Source organism: Colobus angolensis, unplaced genomic scaffold, assembly GCF_000951035.1.
Source record: "Colobus angolensis palliatus isolate OR3802 unplaced genomic scaffold, Cang.pa_1.0 Scaffold61, whole genome shotgun sequence".
NCBI classification, from domain to species: domain Eukaryota; kingdom Metazoa; phylum Chordata; class Mammalia; order Primates; family Cercopithecidae; genus Colobus; species Colobus angolensis.
Genome location: NW_012119710.1, coordinates 5616584 through 5639874, shown reverse-complemented (window position 1 = coordinate 5639874; position 23291 = coordinate 5616584). Strand labels below are relative to the sequence as shown.

General features: G+C 37.9%; 1 protein-coding gene across 1 annotated transcript; it reads left to right on the top strand.

The window, feature by feature from the left end:
• The first annotated feature begins 4225 nt into the window (after positions 1 to 4225).
• On the top strand, positions 4226 to 5170 carry LOC105527153 (olfactory receptor 5G3). Its single transcript, XM_011963393.1, has one exon. It carries the CDS (start codon positions 4226 to 4228, stop codon positions 5168 to 5170), a length of 945 nt encoding a protein of 314 aa, XP_011818783.1.
• The last annotated feature ends 18121 nt before the right edge of the window (positions 5171 to 23291 follow it).

Here is a 23291-nt window from a genome sequence, read left to right as displayed (position 1 = left end):
TTTGGAACTTCCTAGAGATGGGTTAAATGGTTGTAATCAAAATGCTGATAGTAACATGGGCAATAAAGTCCAGGCTGATGAGGTCTGAGATAGAAATGAGGAACTTACTGGGAACTGGAGCAAAGATCACACGTGTTATTCCTTAGCAAAGGGCTTGGCTGCATTCTTTGTATGCCCTAGGGATGTGTGGAAGTTTGGACTTGAGAGTGATGATTTAGGGTATCAGGTGAAAACAATTTCTAGAAGTGTTCAAGAAGTGATATGGCTTCTTCTAACAGCCTATGCTCAGATGCAGGAGCAAAAAACTAAAATGGAACTTATAATTAAAGGGAAGCAGAACATAAAAGTTTGGAAAATCTGCAGCCTGGTCATGTGGCAGGAAAGAAAAAGCTTTTTGGGGAGAGGAATTCAGGCAGGCTGTGGAGCAACCACTTGCTAGAGATATTTGCATAACTGAAAGGGAGCCAAGTGCTACTATCCAAGATAACAGGGAAAAGGCCTGAAAGGCATCTCAGAAACTTTGGCAATAGTCCCTTCCATCACAGCCCAGAGACTAAGGAGGAAAGAATGGTTTAATGGGAGTGATCAAGGGCCCCATTGCCCTGCAAAGCCTCAGGACGCTGTTCTCTGCATTCTGGCTACTGCAACTCCAGCTCTAGCCAGTGCTCAAAGGGACCCAGCTACAACTTGGGTTGCCACTTTGAGGAATGCAAGTCATAAGCCTTGGTGGCTTCCATGAGGTGTTAAGCTTTAAGGTGCACACAATGTAAGAGTAAAGAACAGTTGGTAGTCTCCACCTAGATTTCAGAGGATTTATGAGGAAGCCTGGGTGCCCAGGCAGAAGCCTTCAACAGGGGTGGAGCCCTCACAGAAAACATCTACTAGGGCAGTGCTAAGGGGAAATGTGGGGTTGGAGCCCCATAGAAAGTCCCCAATGGGGCACTGCCTAGTGGAGATGTAAGAAGTGGACCACAGTCCTCTAGATCTTAGAATCGTAGATCCACCAGGGGCTTGCCCACTGCATCTGAAAAAACCACAGGCATTTAACTCCAACCCCTGAGAGCAACCCTGGGGACTGAACCTTACAAAGCCACAGGGGTAGAGTTGCCCAAGACCTGGGAGCTCACTCCCTGCAGCAGTGTGCCCTGGATGTGGGACATGCTTCTTTTGTATTTCAGATGTTTACAGCAGAGCTCTGGGTTGGAGGAGATTTGCAGGGTGAGAATCCAGCCAGCAAACTACCTCATCCCAGCTTGTGCTTACTCCTCAATGCATCATTTTCCACTGATGGATAAGTGGTCTCTCTTTGGCAAGGAGAATCCTAAAAGGGCACACACACACACACACAACACACGTGCACACACACACACACAGAGTTTTCTTGGGAATCCTCTCTTTAATATACAATAAGGAGATACCACTTCACCCCAATGCTACTGATACCAGTTTAATTTTGTCCCTTCAGGTATTAGCTCTTGAGGTTTAAGTTCTTTGGGGACCTGACTCTAAATTGCTGAAAACTCCTTAAAAATGTCCCTTATTTTGTGCAGTATGTGAATGAATGTGTGGGTCAAAAAGTATGTCTTTAACCTAGGCTCATCAATATGAGGGATTTATCTTCCTCATCAAGTACCTGGAAATTCATGCTTCTTGAAAAAGATCACCAGCATGGAGGGAGCTGCATCTTCCATTCATACTAATAGAAAATGATCATTTGCTTTGAAGCAGTTAAAGGAGATACATAAAGAAGTGAGTAAACTGCATTTGGAAAACATAAACTTTTTGGTAGAGAAACCTCAGAATTAGCTTGAACTTTGGGAACATGACCTTCCACCTCAGGTTCTCTAAAGAGAGCAGACGTTGGCATTTTGTTCACATCTTTGTGAAATGAAGCAACTGAATTTCCTGTTTTTTAAAAATAATATGGAGATACTGTTAGTAACAATGTATTATATTCTTAAAAGTTGCTAAGAGAGATTTTAAGTGTTCTCCCAACAGAAAATGATAAATATGTGAGGTAATGCATATGTTAATTAGTTTGATTTAGCAATTTTACAATGAATACAAATTTCAAAGCATCATATTGTACCCAAGAAATAGAAACAATTTTATTTGTAAATTAAAAATAAAATAATTATATAAAATAAAACAATTCTGTAAAATAAAAAAATAGAAAGGCACTGTAATGTTCATGAAGAATTCTAAGCTCATGGAATGTTAGATATTGAAAGTCATACAGAACATCATCTTTATTTTATAGAAACTCAAAATGACTTACAATCAAATAAATAAATAAGTAGTAATTGAACTAAAACTAGGATCAGTCTGTATACCTCTTATCCCCACACACCAATCTTGGCATATTTGACTATGGATAAACAGAAACATTTCTACAATGGATAATACTCTTTTTTATTTATTTTTAATGTTTTTAAAAATATACTTTAAGTTCTAGGGTACCTGTGCACAACGTGCAGATTTGTTACATATATATACATGTGCCATGTTGGTGTACTACACCCATTAACTCGTCATTTACTTTAAGTGTATCTCCTAATGCTATCCCTGCCCGCTCTCCCCATGACAGGCTCTGGTGTGTGATGTTCCCCTTCCTGTGTCCGAGTGTTCTCACTGTTTAGTTCCCACTTATGAGTGAGAACATGATAATGTAAGCCTAAAATTGTCCTTGTGACTGCTGAAAAGCCACTCCACAATAGCATGAAGCAAACAATCATGATAATGATAAAATAATCAAAACTCAGATAGATGCAGTGACATTTAGTAACTGTTTGAGAGTATACACTAAGTTTCACATATTAATTAGTATTTAATTCAAGAATGGTATGCTGTTTGTATTTTATCCACACAGGATATTAATTGAAGTGATGGTGTTGTATAAATCAGGTTCTTTTTTTAATAAATCATCCTACATGATTGTCTTCTTCTGGAAATTTTAAGTAGTTTTATTTGTTATTTCTCGACAAATGTGTCACAAACATTGTATTTTCTTGAAGGTTTTCCCTGTATAAAGTATTAAGCATTTGACATTTCACATATTATAACTATAATTGATATTGCCTCACAAACTTCAGGATAAGTGCCTTAAAAATATGTACATAAAATATAGGAAAGCATGTAAAATAATTATGTGTTGTTTTAGCTCAGCAGATGCTTAATTTTCCATATAATTTCCATCACAAGTTGCTGTACAACATTTGTCAGATCACTTGATCTCAAAGGCAGGGAGGGTCTCTCAGTTCCTCCCATGGCATCATCTTCCTTTATTGGAATTACAAAGTTGAGAGAAATTTCTAGCCCTTGCCATTCCTTCTCAATCTATCATCTTATATTATTGATTCCTGATGCCTCTTTTGACCTCAGATCTGTCATAGATCTGAGGACAGATCTTTATAAACATGAACAACTATCATTTACTTTTACTAAGTTTCAATAACAACCTTTTTGTTCAGTGTATTATCCTTTTCACATCCTTATATAAGGGAGAATAGGGAATAGACTGATAAATACACTTACAAATTATGTCTTAATAACATTAGGATGTTACTAATCATTTAAAAAGAATAAGAACTCCCCTGCTTGTCCTTTCCCTGACATCTAATGTTAGGATCTGAACATCTCATTGGTTTTCACTTTGCATCTTTAGGGTATTCCTAAGTGGGTTTATGACCTCATTATATGGTGACATGGAGTATGGAGAGTAAAGTAATTTTCATTTCAAATATAATTTTATAATCTGAGGGCATTTTAGATCATATAGTTGGATGACTATTTATTTTCTATTTTTTAGAGACATGATCTCACTCTATCACACAAGCTGGAGTGCAGTGGTGGGATCATAGCTTACAGCAGCCTTGAACACGTGGGCTCAAGTGATCCTCCTTCCTCAGCCTCCTGAGTAGCTGGGACTACAGATGTGAGCCACAATTGGATGGCTCTTGGTGGGAGAGTGCACAGAATCCAAAGAGATCAAGGGTAAATTGTTCACATTTACACAAGATTCTTGCACAACTGCTCACATCTAGTATCTAGGAGTATCTCCCAGATCAACACTATTTCACAATTGTCCCTTATAACCCTGTTTGAAACAACCTATCATTAGCTTCAAATACTATATGTAGCTATTAATCATTGATTTCGTTTGTAATAAAAATAATTTCTCATTCTTATGATAGATTACAATGAACCAATGGAACTAGTGGAACCAATGGAAGACAAGAACCAGACAGTAGTGACTGAATTTCTTTTATTGGGCCTCACAGATCATCCCTATCAGAAGATTGTTCTCTTCTTCATGTTTCTCTTTGTTTATCTTATCACCCTGGGAGGTAACTTAGAGATTATCACTCTCAAATGGATTGATCCCAGACTCCACACTCCTATGTACTTTTTTCTTAGCCACTTGTCCTTTGTAGATATTTGTTCCTCTTCTTCCATTGCCCCTAAGATGCTGTGTAATATCTTTGCAGAGAAAAAAGGCATCACTTTTCTGGGTTGTGCTGCACAGATGTGGTTCTTTGGTCTCTTTGAGGCAACTGAGTGTTTTCTCCTGGCTGCCATGGCATATGACCGGTATGTGGCCATCTGCAAGCCCTTGTGGTATACATTCATTATGTCTCAGCAGGTCTGTATGCAGCTGGTGGTAGGGCCTTATGCCATGGCTCTTATAAGCACCATGACTCATACAATTTTCACTTTTTGCCTACCCTTTTGTGGTTCAAATATTATCAATCACTTTTTCTGTGATATTTTTCCACTGCTTTCCCTAGCATGTGCAGACACCTGGATGAATAAATTTGTGCTGTTTGTCTTGGCTGGAGCTATAGGAGTACTCAGTGGTCTGATCATCATGGTCTCCTATATTTGCATCCTGATGACCATCTTGAAGATCCAGACTGCTAATGGGAAGCAGAAAGCCTTTTCCACCTGTTTTTCTCACCTTGCAGCCATCTCCATCCTGTATGGCACTCTTTTCTTGATTTATGTTCGGCCAAGTTCAAGTTCCTCCCTGGGTATCAATAAAGTGATTTCTCTGTTTTATACTGTGGTAATCCCCATGGTTAACCCCCTTATTTATAGCTTGAGGAATAAGGAGGTGAAAGATGCATTCAGAAGAAAATTTGAAAGGAAAATATTTCTTATAGGGAGGTAAAAGAGAATTCTATTTGTGTTGTATCATAGATGCTGGTGCAAAATATGTAATAAAAACAAAACTGTACTGAGAATCAGAAGCTGCATATCAGTACTGATTCTGACAGGTCATAGATTATTAAAAAAAGGATAAGCTTTAAAATATTTTTCTGCCTCAGTCTTATTTTCTGTGACATAATGAGAATCTCAGAATAATATAGAGATGAACTGAGAATATAAATGTAAAAATATACTAGAAGAAAATGTAAGTGAACATTTGAAAAATCTTAAGTGTGTGAATATTTTTAAATCCAGATGTAAGAATGAAAAGTTATAAAGAAAAAATCAAAGCACTACACACAATATTAAAAGACAAATAATAAAATGAGAGAAAATAGTTGTGTACCCGTACCAAGCAATCAATATCCCTAATATCCAAAGAACATCCCCAAATTCACAATTGATCAAAGAGAAAAACAATAGATAAATGGGCCAACTCATGAATAAGCAATTCACAAAAATGAGAATGCAAATTGCTAAGAATATGTATTTAGGATGGTGCAAAAGTAATTGTGGTTTTGAACTGTGAATTTTGAATTATTATGACTAGGCCCAAACAAAATCTCATTAATCAAAATAGGAAACATTGCAATTAACATACTTTTGCCAATGAAAAATAATTTTGTTTATTCCTGTAGCATAAAAATCTGTGCTTTGACCAAGCATGGTGGTTCACACCTGTAATCCCAGCACTTTGAGAGTCTGAGGTGGGCATATTATGAGGTCAGGAGATCAAGGTCATCCTGGATAACATGGTGAAACCCTGTCTCTGCTACAAATTCAAAAAGTTTGCCAGGCATGGTGGCACACACCTGTAGTCCCAGCTACTCGGGAGCCTGAGGTAGGAGAATCACTTGAACCTGGGAGGTGGAGGTTGCAGCCAGCTGAGATCACACCACTGCATTCCAGCCTGGGCAACAGAGCAAGACTTCATCTCAAAAAAAAAAAAAAAAAAATCTGCTTCGAGATTCAACAAACTTTTGTAAAGCATTTTCTGCATCCTGCTTATTGTGGAAGTGTTTTTCCTGCAAAAAGTTTTCAAGATGCTTGAAGAAGTGGTGGCTGGCGAGAGCTCAGGTGAATATGGTGGATGAGGCAACACTTTGTAGCCAAATTCAAGTTTTGAAGCATTGGCTGTACAACATGTGGTTGGCATTGTTGTGGAAAAGAATTGGGCCCTTTTTGTTGATCAGTGCCAGCTGCAGGCATTGCAGTTTTCATTGTATCTCATTGATTTGCTGAACATACTTCTCAGCATGTAAATGTTTCACCAGGATTCAGAAAGCTGTGGTGGATCTGACTGGTGACAGACCACATAACAGCAGCCGTAGTAAGAATTAAAGGAACAGGAGAGAAACACAAAGGGTGGCTTAACGGTTAACAGGTTTATTTCGGAAAACAAATCTGAGAGGGATTTCAGACTGAGTTAGGTCAGAAGCCACACTCTCTTACAGACTAACGGTTTTTAAGGATTCAGGGTGGGAAAGTTTATTAGAGGCTTGGACTGCTTCTGTATCTCTTTGTCGTGCTTATCTGGGAGGGAGAGTTATCTGTTCCCATACATCTTTCTGCAGCTGCAAGCATATCCCCCGCGTCTGCCTTTAGCTTCCCTATCTTAGTGCACCTGCAAGGAAAGGAATGTGCTTATTAAGACCCACTGTTTTACTGGGGCCCCATTGTATGAGGGTGAAGTTTGGCAGTGTCCCAAGAAACTTCCTCCCCACCCTCCTCTGCACCTGAGCTATTTTATCTGTGTTTTACTGTCTGCTCTTTTCTGGCTTCTTGCAGTTAGAAGAGAAGTTATTCCTTGAAATCCATGAAGCTAGAAAGGGAGCTGGAACTTAAAGTAGCAGTGTCTGTCTGAGATGACAGTGCTCCTGCCCCATCAACCATGACCTTTTTTCGGTGCAAATTTGGTTTTGGGAAGTGCCTTAGAGCTTCTTCTCAGTCCAGCCACCGAGCTGGTCATTGTCAACTGATGTATAAAATCCACTTTTTGTTGCACCTCACAATCCGACTGAGAAATAGTTTGTTGTTGCATAGAATAAGAGAAGACGACACTTCAAAATGACAATTTTTTTTTTTTAATTTTTGTTTGGCTCATGAGGCACCCATGTATTGAGCTTATTTACCTTTCCAATCTGCTTCAAATGCTGAATGACTGTAGAATGGGTGACATCGAGTTTTTTGGCAACTTCTTGTGTAGTTGTAAGAAGATCAGCATCGATGATTGCTCTCATTTGGTGGTTGTCAACTTCCAATGGCCGGCCACTGTGCTCCTCATCTTCAAGGCTCTTGTCTCCTTTGCAAAATTTCTCAAAACACTGTTGCACTGTATATCTGTTAGCAGTTCCTGGGCTAGATGCATTGTTGGTGTTGAGAGTTGTCTCTGCTGCTTTACAACCCATTTTGAACTCGAATAAGATAATCACTCAAATTTGCTTTTTGTCTAACATCATTTCCATAGTCTAAAATAACATAAAATAAATGACAAATAATAAGTCATTAGCAAAAAAACAAAATAAGGTGAGAAATGTCCATTAAAATGATGTATAATATAAACACATTGATTTAAGAATGAATTCAAATGTCAATTGGCAAATTCCCACTGAGTCTTGTGATAAGCTCCATACTGCTTCTTTTCCCACTACTACAACCTTCAGCATCATAACAACTGTTGTAGGTCGTGTGGCTCAGTGGCAGGGCTGCTTGGACTGCAGCTGGGATCTGCTGCAGAGCCCTTTCCTGCAGCACATTTCAGTTAACACTAGCAGCCTTTGTGCCACTTGGTATAGGGGCCGGAGCAATATTCTTAGCTGTGGAATATGTTGCCTCCAAAACCCAGGGTCCTACCAAGATACTGCCTCTGTGATTTTCACTGCAAAGGAGGTATTCTAGTATTCCCCTAAGCACTGAACCTGCAAAAGCTTTCCCTAAGTGTCCACATTCCCAAATCTTAATATGGTTTATCTCATACCATCTCTGTAGCACATGTGCTTTACCAAGATCTCCAAAATTCTAGTAACTACTTGTGTAACTTGCTCTGTCATTATGATGTTATCAATGCAATGAATCCATATGATGTTTTGAGAAACGCTTAGGTGGACAATATCTTCAGTCTATATTTCCTTGGGCAGGAAAATTAACATAGTCTTGAGACATAATTGAAAATGAATACAGTATCTTTCATCTCACATGAATGTAAGTCATTTCTGATCCTCTTTTCTAACCATAATAGAAAATAATTCATTCCCAAATCACTGACTGTATCATGTACTGGAGACCTTTTAAATGATCCTATGCTTAGTATAACACTGTTATTGGAGCTACTACTTGGTTGAACTTGAGGCAGTCTGCATTCATTCTCTAGAAAACATATGGGTCTTCAGGGTCCAGGCTGATGAATTAAATAGAGAGGGAAAAGAGACAGCCGCTGCTACATCTTTTATGCCTTTAGTGGTGGCATTAATTTCCAATTCAAGTGTTCTGAAATCTTATCATCTCCATTGACTCTAGGAAGCCTAGATTCACAGCAGCATCTCAAACCACTGAGCTTTTCACCAAGATGGTGGCTCTCTAGTGCTTCTTTTTATTGCTTTAGTGGAAAAAGTGTCCTTTGGGTCTTCTCAGGAACATATGCATCTGCAGCTTCTTTGGTCTTGTGTAATAAATCCTTTTTAAGCATCTTTACCTCTTTGAGCATTTGGGCCTTTTCTTCAACACTCTGCCATGGCAATAATGGCATCCCTACCTCTTTTACTGCATGCTGTTATGTTTTCCAAAATTCAAGCAGCCATCCTAACAGTGCATTAGAATTAGCTTCTGGTGTCCTGCCTGCAAGCTAATTTCTGAGTCACTGAGGTTCTCCTATGTCAGAAAACTCTCTCCTACTCAGCTTTTTATTTCCCCAGTTCTAGAATTACCCTCAAGATATTAATATATGCTTTCACATGTTCTCCTTGTTCTTCTGGCACATTTTAGCCAATTCTTTTAACTCCTGGTGGATAATCATTTTCCTCTTAAAGCAGAGCCAATTCTCCTTAGTCATCAGACCTCATCATTCTAAGCCCTGGTTGCTAAGTCTGAGAGCCATGAGGGGAAGCAAGACTACATCCTGAGAAAAGAAATTACTTTCTTGTGAAGCCTCTGATTCACGTGAGGTCTCTTTATTTTATCTAAGCAAAGGAAGGCTGCTGCCTTCCGGCAAGGGGAACAGGACTACTTCTGCAGGTTCAACGGTTCAAGGGTACTGGAAAATCTCAAGCACATTCACACCCATGTCTTAATCCCAATTCTCAGTGTTCAACTTTTCCCCTGTCAGAGTTCTGTGGCTCTAAAGAGGCTTTCAATTTAGCTTTTTAATTATTACTTCTTGCAATCTGGTACAAGATGTATAACATCTATAATATACAAATCTGATTGAGTTCTCATGCAGTCTGGTTTCTAATTGCAGATGAAGGCTTTTTGAACACTGCCTTTCCGACTTGGACACCATGCCTGAGTTGAAAATTGTCCTATGTGAGTCTATTTTCATCATTGAGCATATTAATGGCATTTAACAAATTAATTTCATAGTTTAATAATTATAATGGCTCCCCATATTTCTCATGTTGCATAAGTCAACACACATCTCTCACTTGTACCCTATCCCAATTCACTGCAGGTGAGTCTTGGTAACTGAGATGCTAAGACATGCCCATGGTTATGGCCATTCCGTTCCATCAGCAATGGGTATTGTTGCCATCTTTCCAGTGAGTAATTTGATTCCAGAATGACATCCCAATAATCTGCACCTTAAGGGTCACTCTGGTATGAGGCATCTTAGTTTGAGTTTTCCAGGAAACAAACCTGGCGAAAAAGATTCAAGTGCAAGCATTGGTTGATAATAGTTTATATTTGGGAAGCAACTAAAACACTGATAGGGAAGTTAGACGTGAGATAATGAATGGAAATAAATTAATACTCTCTGGTAGGAGTTTCCTATATTTATTTTGGGAGTGATGGTGTAAGGGTGTGTATTAATTTTGGTGATTTAGGAACATGGTAATCAGTTTTTATCTCTTCTAGTGGTTACCTTCAGGATTATATATAGTATATATCTGTTTATTGAGCTATTTAAGGTGTTAATGAGAAGATCACTGCAGTGGTCAACTGAGCACTGCTGATGCTAGAGATCTCTGGGTGCCAGTGCATGAAACACAGGAATCAGAGTAATCTCACCTGAGAGGGCCTGAGTCAAGAAATGTGTACATAAGCCAGTATTTGGTTGACAGCTGCTCCTGAAAAGTGTTCATTTTATGCCACTTCTGGCTTGTTGGGAAGGTAGAAAAGTGGCGGGAAGAGAAATCCTCACACACACACACACACACACACAAATCCACACACAAAAACCTTCGGTGTTAGCAGTTGAAGATGGAACTGAAGTGCACTGAAATGATAAGAGAGAGGCACAAACAGAGTTTGCTATATTGATCATTGTGATAAATGGAAATAGCTTTAGTCTGTACTTTATCTAGGGCCTATCATTTAGTCAGGAGCTGATTTTAACCTTCTTTTTCTCTGCTAGTAATTGGAGGAAAAATTACACCATGCACTGACCCTGCCCAGTGAGAAAGTAACCACCTTTCACAAATGAGTGTGTGTGGATCAGGAGAATATACAAAGCTGATTCAGATAAGCTGCTGGGAATATCGATATTCATATTTTGGCTAAAAGAAATGAGTTTCTTCTTGTTCTGTGGTTGGGGAATAGTATTATTACTTATGCTTTTGCAAAAGAGTGGCAGTAAAGAGAATTTAAAAGTTTGGAGAAGACATTTATAAAATAGAGGTTTTGGTCCTAATTTGTGAATCTTTTCTGTGAATGGCTATACTATACATGCTATTTAAAGTGTACTTTTATAATACAGTATGATTGCACATGGTACAAAATTCAAATAGTACACTGGGAAATGTAAACAAGATAAGCTTCCTATCCATTCCAAACAGAATTTATGTTGTATTTTTTGAGAACTGTTTTTGCATAAAGAAACATGTATAAGTGTATGTGCATGTGTAGACTCTGAAAAGTTATACAAATGAGAGAGTGGACTTCCACTGAAGTTGCAGCATGCTTGAATGATCTATTGCACCAATACTTGCTTATGGAAATAAAGGGAAGTGACAGGGGAAAGAAGTAGAGGAGTGGAGGAGGGGATAGAGGCCAAAGGGGGCTCTGACCACATACAGATATTGCACAGACTATTTACAGATTGTTTGGTTTACATTGAGAGCTATAGCTCCACTTTTGTGTAGCAGGAAAAAATGAGATTTCAATAATTCTTTTGGCATTTTTTGTTTTTATTATGTATTCTCCTTATCAATGGACAGAGACTAGCTAATTTGGCCATGAGAAGAAAATTGCAGAGACAGAACTGCCCTCAGAGGAGATATATGCATCTCTCTTTACAAGTACCATTCCCCTGAGATCTCTGTAGTTAACTTTACTGGGTCTACTAGAGGAAGAAGAGTGAAGGAAAAATATCCAATCACCCAAAAAAACTTTATAATGACAACAGTGTGATTGCTTAGAAGTTCCTGTACAAAAAATTAAAAGCAACTGGGATGTTTTATTCATTTCACAGTATTTTTTTTCTTCCTCATTTCTCTTTAGAGGGAAAATAACATAAATTCAGAAAGATTCCAGTCTGAAGCACAAATATCGCCTGCATAACAAAAACATCTTAACTTTTTCTGCACATTATTATTCTCTTATGGGTTAAAAAGAAAGAATTTTTTATTTTTCTTAGAACTCTGTAATGGCAAATGTGCAAGAATTTTAAATTTTTCTTTTACATTCCTATGATTCTTCAAAGTATTAACTTTGTATATATTTGAGTTATTTTCTAAAAGCTGCTCAATCTGAAATCAATTACATTGGCTATTTGGCTTTGCACAATAGGGAGAAAATAATTGGTTTGTTTACTATATAGAGAGACTAAGAAAAAAGCTAATATTAATTGCTACCAATTCTATGATAGGCTTTAATATTTATGAAGGTATGAGTAATATTCATTTGAAGTTGTAAAAGAAAGCATAAATCTTAATTGTAGTTCATTTCATCTTAAAATGAAACTATACATTTTTCGATCTTGTTTTCATCACATAATAGAAACCAATATTTATTTGCTTTGAAGTACTTTTATGACCTTGAGTATTTTGTATAGATACTTTCTTAAAATTCCTGCTTAAAGTTAACATCTAAAACAGTTATGCCAATGAAGTCTTACTCCAGGTAATATCTGTATCTAAAAGATGAGTGCTCACCATTCCAGTAGCTTTGTTTTGGTGCTGTTCATCCTGTGATGTTGAGACAAATATATAAAAAAGTAGAAGGAATTCAGGGATATGATTACCCAAAAGGGAAACTTTTCTGTCTCAATTTGAATTGTGTTGATAACGAGGTGTTTGCAAGATGTTAAGTATGCTCATATTTTGTATGCTACTAGATCTGGTAAACAACTTCAGCACTTTCAGGCTACAAAATCAATGTGCAAAAATCAGTAGCATTTCTAAACACCAATAACATCTAAGTTGAGAGCCAAACTAAGAATGCAGTCCCATTCATAATAGCCACAAAAAGAATAAAATACCTAGAAATACAGCTAACCAGGGAGGTGAAAGATCTCTACAATGAGAATTGCAAAATGCTACTGAAAGAAATCAAAGACGACAGGAACAAATGGTAAGGCATTCCATGCTCATGGATAGAAAGAATAATATTGTTAAAATCACCATACTACCCAAAGGTATTTACAGATTCAATGCTATTCCTATCAAGCTGCAAATGACATTTTTCATAGAATTAGAAAAAAAAATTCTAAAATTTATTTGGAACCCAAAAAGAGCCCAAATGGCCAAAGCAATTCTAAGCAAAAGGAACAAAGCTGGAGGCATCACATTACCTGACTTTAAACTATACAACAAGACATTAGTAACTAAAACAACATGGGCCGGGCGCGGTGGCTCAAGCCGAGACGGGCGGATCACAAGGTCAGGAATTTGAGACCATCCTGGCTAACACGGTGAAACCCCGTCTCTACTAAAAAATACAAAAAACTAGCCGGGCGAGGTGGTGGGCGCCTGTAGTCCCAGCTACTCGGGAGGCTGAGGCAGAAGAATGGCGTAAGCCTGGGAGGCGGAGCTTGCAGTGAGCTGAGATCCGGCCACTGCACTCCAGCCTGGGCGACAGAGCGAGACTCCGTCTCAAAAAAAAAAACATGGTACTGATACAAAAAACAGACACATAGCAGATGGAATAGGTTAGAAAAACCAGAATTAAAGCCACACACCTATAACAAACTAATCTCAATGAAGTCAAAAATAATAAGGAATAAGGAAACGACTGTGTTCAATAAATGGTGCTGGGATAACTGGCTAGTCATATGCAGAAGATTAAAACTAGACCCCTTCATTTCAGAATATATAAAATCAACTCAAATATGGATTAAAGACTTAAATATAAAATCTCAAACTATAAAAATCCAAGAAGAAAACCTAGGAAATATCATTTTCAACATCAACCTGGGCAAAAACTTCCTGATGAAGATTCCAAGCTTCAGATTCCTTGAGGTGGTTGGTGCCAATTTACTGAAAAACTCTTTAGGGAAATCTCTCTTGTGTGCTTTGCAAAACTGAGTCGATGAACTCTTTTTTAAAAGTGCTATTCGAAGGTTCAGTTTTGTTGCCCAGGCTGGAGTGCAGTGGCCCCATCTCGGCGCACTGCAACCTCTGCCTCCTGGGTTGAAGCAGTTCTCCTTCCTCAGCCTCCTGAGTAGCTGGGACTACAGGCATGCGCCACCATGCCTGGCTAATTGTGTATTTCTTTAGCAGAGATGGGGTTTCTCCATGCTGGTCAGGCTGGTCTCTAACTCCCGATCCCAGGTGATCTGCCCACCTCGGCCTCCCAAAGAGCTGGGATTACAGGCATGAGCCACTGTGCCCGGCCTCAAAAATGGTAATTTTTAAAGAGAAAAAGAGTGACATTTTTCTTTATGATTTTTTTCTTTATGGTTCCATTTATCACTACATAGCAGTTCTAGTGATATAATTTTTTTTTTTTTTTTTTGAGACGGAGTCTCGCTCTGTCGCCCAGGCTGGACTGCAGTGGCCGGATCTCAGCTCACTGCTGCAAGCTCCGCCTTCCGGGTTTACGTCATTCTCCTGCCTCAGCCTCCTGAGCAGCTGGGACTACAGGTGCCCGCCACCTTGCCCGGCTAGTTTTTTTGTGTTTTTTTAGTAGAGATGGGGTTTCACCGGGTTAGCCAGGATGGTCTCGATCTCCTGACCTCATGATCCGCCCGTCTCGGCCTCCCAAAGTAGTGATATAATTTCTATTTGACTTTCTGGTAAAGCATCATATTTTTCCATTTTTTCCCTGTAATATGTACTTGTTTCTTGGTTACAGACATCCATTTGCTCTGTGTTTACAATGGTACTCTGATTTACCTTTAGAGCATTATCTCTCACCTACAGAATACAGTTTTAGAGGCACCGTGACTGTCATTGCCTTCCCACAGCATGGTATAGGCAAATACCTAAGCTAAAATTATTTCTCCCTGGCCTTTGAATTGTAAGCAGAGTGACACAGTAGAAAAATTGTTGAGACTCATTCATTTCAGCTGGGTCCCCTGATTGTACAACCTCTGCCATAGGGACACTAAAAGTTGTCTTGGCTCTTATTCTGTTTATACTCTGTTTCTGTCACCTTCCCACTCATCCTGTGAGCTACCCAGTATTCTTGCAATGAATTTCCTATTTATGCTGCTTGCAGTTCAAGAAATCTGACATATTGCCCAATATTTCTTTGCTTATGAAAGTATTCTATGCGCAGTTAAATTTTCTTTAATGATTTTAAAATCGATTCTAAACTTAGAATTTACTATTTAGCATACCTTAGGAGTTGATTAAATTGTAAATTTATTCTATTTAGGTGTTACTCGCAGATCAAAGCATTCCTTTTTTGTTTTTGTTTTTGAGATGGAGTCTCATTCTTGTCACCCAGGCTGGTGTGCAGTGGCACGATCTCAGCTTACTGCAACATCCGCCTCCTGGGTTCAAGCAATTCTCGTGTCTCAGCCTCCTGAGTAGTCGGGATTACAGGTGCCCACCACCACGCCCAGCTAATTTTTGTATTTTTGGTAGAGACTGGGTTTCACCATATTGGCCAGGCTGGTCTCGAACTCCTGACCTCAGGTGATCTGCTTGCCTCAGCCTCCCAAAGTACTGGGATTACAGGTGTGAGTCACTGCACCAGCCCAAAGCATTCTTAAAGTATGCTTCTTAGATGATCAGTTAACCCAATTCCATTTGTTGAATGATTTCATTAATAATTATCATTAATTGAAACTCCTTGATGTACCAGAGGACCTGATTTAACTAAAGAATATCTGCACAGCAAAAGAAACTACTGACAGAATAAACAGCAATTTACAGGATGGGAGAAGATATTTGCAAACTATGCATCTGACAAACACCTAATATCCATAATATATATGGAACTTAAATCAACAAGTGAAAAACAAATAGCCCTATTAAAAAGTGAACGAAGGACGTGACAGACACTTTCTCAAAAGAAGAGACATAAAAACAACCAACAAACGTATAAAAACTGCTCAGTATTTTTCTTCAGAGTGATGCAAATCAAAACCACAATGAGATACCATCTCACACCAATTAGAATGATTATTATTAAAAAGTTAGGCCTGGCATGATGGCTCATGCCTATAATCCCAGCACTGTGGGAGGCCAAGGTGGGTGGATCGTTTAAGCTCAGGAGTTTGAGATGAGCCTGGGCAACATGGCGAAACCTTATCTCTACAAAAACAAAATCCAAAAACTAGCCAGGTATGGTGGCACCTGTCCCTCTCTGTAGTCCCCGTTTCTTGGGAAGCAGAGGCGCGAGGATCACTTGAGCCTGGGAAGTTGAAGCTGCAGTGAGCTGTGTGTTCAAGACACTGCATTCCAGCCTGGGAGACTGAGTGACAGCCTATCTCAAAAAAAAAAAAAAAAAGTCTAAAACAACAGATGCTGGCAAGGCTGTGGAGAAAAGGGAATGCTGCTACACTATTGGTGGGAATGTAAGTTAGTTCAGCTACTGTGGAAAGCAGTGTGAAGATTTCTCAAAGAACTAAAACAGAGTTACCTTGTGACTTAGCAACCCCATTGCTGGGTATATATCCAAAGGAAAATGAATCGTTCTACCAAAAAGTCACACGCACTCATATATTCATTGTAGCAAAATTCACAAGAACAAAGACACAGAATCAATCTAGGTACCCATCAGTGGTAAGTTGGATAAAGAAAATGTGGCACATATACACCACGGAGTACTTACTACACAGCCATAAAAAATGAAATTATGTTCTTTGCAGCAGCATGAATGGAACTGGAGAGCATAATCCTAAGCAAATTAATGTAGGAATAGAAAACCAAAAGCACATGGTCTCCTGTGTAAGTGGAAGCTAAATATTGAGCACGTATGGACATCAATATGGGAACAATAGATGCTGTGGACTACTAAAGGGGGCAGGGAGGTCTGGGAGCATGGGTTGAAAAATTACCTATTGGGTATTATGTTCATGACCTGGGTGACCAGATCCACACCCCAAACCTCAGTATCAGGCAATATTCTTATGTGAAACACCTGCACATGTACACCTTGTATCTAAAATAAAAGTTGAAATTAAAATAAAATGCATTTTATTTTAATAAAATAAACAAATAAAATAAAAAAGACAATGCTGTATAATCCAGAGGATTAGAAGTTCAGGTTTTGAGCATTTAATGTGATGGGTAAGATTTCTCTCTACTGCTATCAAATTCCACTAGGTGAATACCCTATGGGTTGATTAATCCTCTATTCTCATTCAAGGATAAGGAAAGAAAAAACAAATTATACACAGTTGTGAAATAATACTTCATAATCAGAGAAAAAGCAGGATACTGTATTTGGAAAAGAATCTAATGTGCAAGTTATTAAAAAATAAGAAAAAATGTGTTTGTGTGCGTTTGTACGCTTTTTTTTTTTTCTACTGAAGCAAGAGAAGAGGATGAATGAAGAACCAGTAGCGACTTACAGTGCACATGTTGTGATGATGGTTAAGTTTCAGTACACATTACGTGAATGAAAAAAAAATAAATGAAAGAAAGAGAATACTTAAGTTGAGAGAACATTTTCCCAAGGACATTGGTGTCTAAAAAGGGTGAGATGATTGAGCAGTCATGAATGAATTGATAAAAATTTTTGAAGGCAAAGGTTGAAAATGACTGAAATTATACTTGATTTGACTTCTTCCTCAGCATTATGACATTACGCCTTACGTAAATGTTTCTATCTGTATTCCTTTCTTTCGGTTGCAGAGTTTTTAGAAGCGGGACATTTGGGAAGTGGGGGTCTAAGGTATACTTGTGGCTAATCCTCTAGTGTAGTATGCTTTGGCGGAGCAGTTGCAAAAAGTTTACAGTACTTCTTGCTGGGAAATTTTAGCAGTTGCCACATCATTGTGATTTGTTGAGGAGGGAGGTAGAATACAAGTTTAAAAGGAGTACTGTTTCTACTCCATTTTAATTTTAATCCTTTTTGTCATCTTCAAAGAAGAAAAGATTTCATTAGAATGAAAGTTTAGGTCAGTTTTAAAATCCATTTCTGTCTCTCTGTTTACTCTCTGAGAACACAAAAATAAATGAAATGTATTTATAGAAAAATGAAAATGATTGACATCTAAAACATGACATGGAGGAATATCCATTGTCAGATCTTAACTGGTTAGAATACTGCATTAAAATCTAGCAAAAAGTAATGTGAAATCTTGTAAGATGCACAAAGAGGCTATGATCAAGTTAAATTCGTCTTCAACTCCAAAGAACTTTATTCTTCTCCTTAGTCCACATTTATAGATGACTGTGCCCTGAGCAGGAGAGAGGTTCTGCACCGCTTCTGGGGGTGGCGTCATCAGTATGGAACACTGCATCACAACAAAGGCGTGAGGTGTGAAAGGGAATGAGATGACTATAAATAAACGCATAATTTGCAGGTATTTGAGAGCTGCTGTATTTAAGCTAACTTGGACCTTACACAAAATTTATCTGGAATCTCATTGCTTTCTTCGTAGTAGCCTCTTTACTGTTAAATGTGCATTTGAATTGATGGATTTGATACTTCAGAAACAGTATGCAGGATTGGATTGGGACACTGAAAGATCTCCTATTATTATTGTAATGTCCCAACGGAATACCACCGTGGTAAAGTAATAATGGAGGCTCTAAATTCAGACATGGCAATATCTTAATCTCCGCACCCTAAGGAAGTAGCAGTTCTAGGACTGCTTCATCATCTTCCACAGAGTTTTGATTTCTGGTCTATAAAATGAGGACCACCAAATGTTTCTTATCCCTGCTTGGGTGGAAATCAAATGTATGGTCGTTTGTAAAGAACTTGAGGCACAGTCTGGTAAGTCCTGAATACTTTGCAATTGTTGTTGTCTAATATTCACTGTAGCTTCAAATTTATTGTATCAGGAAGCCAGTCACACCCAGTCGTTAGCACTTCCTGGTGGAAAGTGATTTTGTGTTTGCCACCGTTTCTATAGTCTTATGTCAGACATCTTGGAGCCTCACTTTTCTTATTTATAAAGGATGAGGGTGGGGCTCTCTTAGCTTCTTTGAATTTTAGAAATCTAGAACTCTAAATGGATATTTTGAAATTGTTTCTCATCCTTTACCTTCTGGGTTTTACATATTTCTTGCTTCTTGTTTTTATGCTAGACTGATTGTAGCTATTTTCTTTTTTAATTGCTGAAATGCTTGAAGGAACTGCTTTTGAATTTTATTATTTTTAGTCAGGTTTTAGATTATTTTTAATTACAAACATAGTGCATGGAAAGTTCCCTGTTGAACAACATGGGTTTGAACTCTGCAGGTCCAATTTTTACATGGATTTTTTAAAACAAAAATTACACCCGGTATGCCTGCCTCTCCTGCCTCCTCTTGCGTCTACTCCACCTCTTCTGCCTCTGCCACCCCCAAAACAGAAAGACCAAATCCTCCTCTTCCTATTCCTTCTTAGCCTACTCAACATGAAGACAAGAGTAAAGACCTTTAAAATGATCCACTTCTATTTAATGAATAATACATACATACTCTCTTTCTTAAGATTTTTAATACTATTTATTTTCTCTAGCTTATGTTATTGCAAGAATACAGTACACAACACATATGCAAAATATGTGTTAATTGACTGTGTTAGCATCAGTAAGGCTTCCAGTGAACAATAGGATATCAGTAGTTAAGTGTCTGGGGAGTCAAACGTTATGCATGGATTTTCAATTCCGTAGAGGGTTTGTGCCCCTGACTCCTGCGTGGTTTGAGGATCAACTGTATATTTTCTCTTTGTAACAAAATCTTAAAATTGTAAGTAGGGCTAGCTTTGGTTACTCACTCAAATAGGGTTTCCTGGCCCTTTGTTCTCAGAGCTAATGACTGCTCATGTGGTGTATATCCCTCCAGACACTTTTATATGTTCTTTTTTATTCCCATAGGTTATTAGGAAACAGGTGGTGTTTGTTAAAGTTCTTTAGTGGTGATTTTTTGAGATTTTGGTGCACCCATCACCCGAGCAGTATACACTGCACCCTATTTGTAGTCTTTCATCCCTCACCCGCTTCCCACCCTTAATTCTCATGCCTTTGCATCCTCATAGCTTAGCTCCCACTTGTGAGTGAGAACATAGTGATGTTTGGTTTTCCATTCCTGCATTAGAATGATAATCTCCAGTCTCATTCAGGTTGCTGTGAATGCCATTAACTAATTCACAAAAAATACATAATTTTTTTCTTTTATGTGTTTACTTATTTATTTATTTTTTAGCTCCAACACATGAGTGAGAACATTGATGTTTGACTTTCTGTGCTTGGCTTATTCCACTTAACATGATGTCCTCCAGTTACCTCCATATTGCTGCAAATGACAGGATTTCATTCTGTTTATGGCTGAGTAATATTTTGTTGTGTATACGTACTACATTTTCTTCATTTATCTGCTTATGAACACTTAGGTTGATTCCATCTCTTGGCTATTATGACTAGTGCTGCAATAAACATGGGAGTGCAGACAGCTCTTTGACATACAAATATCTTTTCTTTTGGGTATATACCCAGCAGTGGAATTGCTGAATCATATGGTAGTTCTAGTTGTGTTTTTTTGAGGAACCTCTATACTGTTTTCCATAGTAGCTGTACTAATTTACATTCCTACCAAAAGAGTATGAGGGTTCCCCTTTCTCCAGATCCTTACCAGCACACATTATTGCATGACTTTTTGATAAAAGGCATGTTAACCGGAGTGAGGGGATACCTCATTGCAGTTTTGGTTTGCATTTCTCTGATGATTAGTGATGTTGAGCAGTTTTTTTTCATACAACTGTTTGCCATTTGTATATCTTCTTTTGAGAGATATCTAAATAGAGCTTTCGCCCATTTTCAAATATGATTATTCTTATGATTACTTGCTAAAAAGTTGTTTGAGTTCCTTATAGACCATTTATTAGGCCACAAAAATTAAAAAGTCTCAAAAAATTAAAAAACAATTGAAATAATATCACATGTATTTTTCTGACCACAATAGAATAAAACTAGAAATCAGTACAAGAGGAACTTTGGGAACTATGCAAATATATGAAAATTAAACAATATGCTTCTGAATTACCATTGGGCCAATGAAGAAGTTAAGAAGAATTTGTTTTTTTAAAAGGAAACAGTTCAAATGAAAACACTACATACCAAACGTATGCAATAGAGAAAAAAGCAGTACTAAGGGGGAAGTTTATAATAAAAGCCTACATCATAAAAGTAGGAAGACTTTAAGTAAATAATTGACGCAGCTTAAAGAATTGTCAGAGCAAACCATTTACTTAAACTTATAGTAAAATTTATCCATTTAAAAAATTTTAAATGACTTTTATGTACTATTTAAGAAGACCATTCTTACAAAAAAATCGTAATACTCTATTATATCTTGTCACATATTTATAGTTAGAATTATTTAATTTAGGTAGTGTAGGGTAGAGTTTCAATATTGGTTGTTTTTTCAAATGCATTCAAATATTATAATACATTTTATGTTTAATTCATCATTATTTTCCCAATTTGAAATAAACACTTATATTAAATTGGCACATGCTCATGAATCTGCTTTTGGCTCTTCTATCCATATTTCTGTCTAGTCTAGGAACAACACCTTGCTGTTATAATTATGGTAGGTTTACAATCTATGCAGATACCTGGCATAACACATCCCCTGTGTATGGTTTTCTTTTTCAAAATTGTGTTGGCTGTTGTCGAACATTTTTCTTTTTTTAATGCATTTTAAAATCAAATTGTTGCCGGGCGCGGTGGCTCAAGCCTGTAATCCCAGCACTTTGGGAGGCCGAGACGGGCGGATCACGAGGTCAGGAGATCGAGACCATCCTGGCTAACACGGTGAAACCCCGTCTCTACTAAAAACTACAAAAAACTAGCCGGGCGACGTGGCGGCGCCTGTAGTCCCAGCTACCCGGGAGGCTGAGGCAGGAGAATGGCGTGAACCCGGGAGGCGGAGCTTGCAGTGAGCTGAGATGCGCCACTGCACTCCAGCCTGGGGGACAGAGCGAGACTCCGTCTCAAAAAAAAAAAAAAAAATCAAATTGTTTTATTAAAGTATGTTTAGATTTTGGTTGGAGCTACATTAAATTTGTAAAATAATTTGGTGAGTATCTTAACCCAAATAGCCTAAGAAAACCAGGAGCAAGCTTTTTTTCCTCCAAATCACCTTTACTGATCCATCACGAGGGAGACCACACAGCTTATAAACTATGGATGTCTCATTAAACGAAGGAAAGATAGTTATTATAGGATCACTGAGAAGGGCTGAGTTTAGGTAAAATTTATACTAAGCGAATTTTTGATATACACAAAGCGAAGTGGAGTTGTCTATAAAGGAGTCAACATCAGTTTCAAATTACAAAGCAGACACAGGGTTCTTCTTCCTTGGGAATTACAAAGTTAAGATAAATGTGGAATATTGCATCTTGAAGCCCCTTGTTTGATGTTTTCTATCTGTGTTGGAAACTAGACTGCTTTGCTATGTCAAGGTGACTTAGATCTTCTAGAAGAGAGTGAGATGCTTTATCTACTAATATAATTTAAAAGAAAATTAGAGAGCCTACTATTTTAGAATAGGAAATCATTTTTGAGTAATAAAATAGTAATCACTCAAAGAAAAGGATTGTTGGGACACTTTACAGCTGTGGAATATTCCATGGAGAAATCTTGTTTCCTGTTGACTCTACAGTTGGATTTATCTAAGTCTGTTAGTCCAATGTGAAGAATGGCCAACTAGGTTTTTACTTTCCCACTGGGAGCTAATTCATTTTTTTTCAAGAGAGAAAGACCCTTTATGACTAAGTCATTTGATCCAGAAGAGATCAAAAAGCAAAAATGTTATGTTTTTCTGACTTATTTTGTCATTTTTCTTTTATTTCAGTGAAGTTCCGTAATTTGTATTTTTCTTCATAGAAATCTTAAAAATTCTTTGTTAGGCTTATTTATGTTTTTTTAAAATCAGTTCCAGTGTGGCTGGAGCTGTACTAGTTGTCAGTAGCCTGACCATTATACTCTCCTATTTTTACATCCTTACTGCCATTCTGAGGATCTGCTTTGCTGATGGGAGGAAGAAAACCCTTTCCATCTGCTCTTCCCACTTAACAGCTGTTTCCATCTGTTATGGGACTCTCTTCTTTATCTACATTAGACGAGGTGCAACATTTTTCCTGGACCTCAATAAAATAGTGTCGGCATTCTTCACAGCATTTTTTCCCTGGACCTCAATAAAATAGTGTTGGTGTTCTATACAACATCCCCATGTTGAATCCTCTCATCTACAGCTTGATAAATAAAGAAATGAAAGCTGCTGTGGAGAGGATGATCACCAAAGAAAGTTAAAATTTTAATTCTCATCAAGAACAAAACATAGGTAAAAGGAAAAGCTTCCAGATTGGTTAGACTTCCTGGT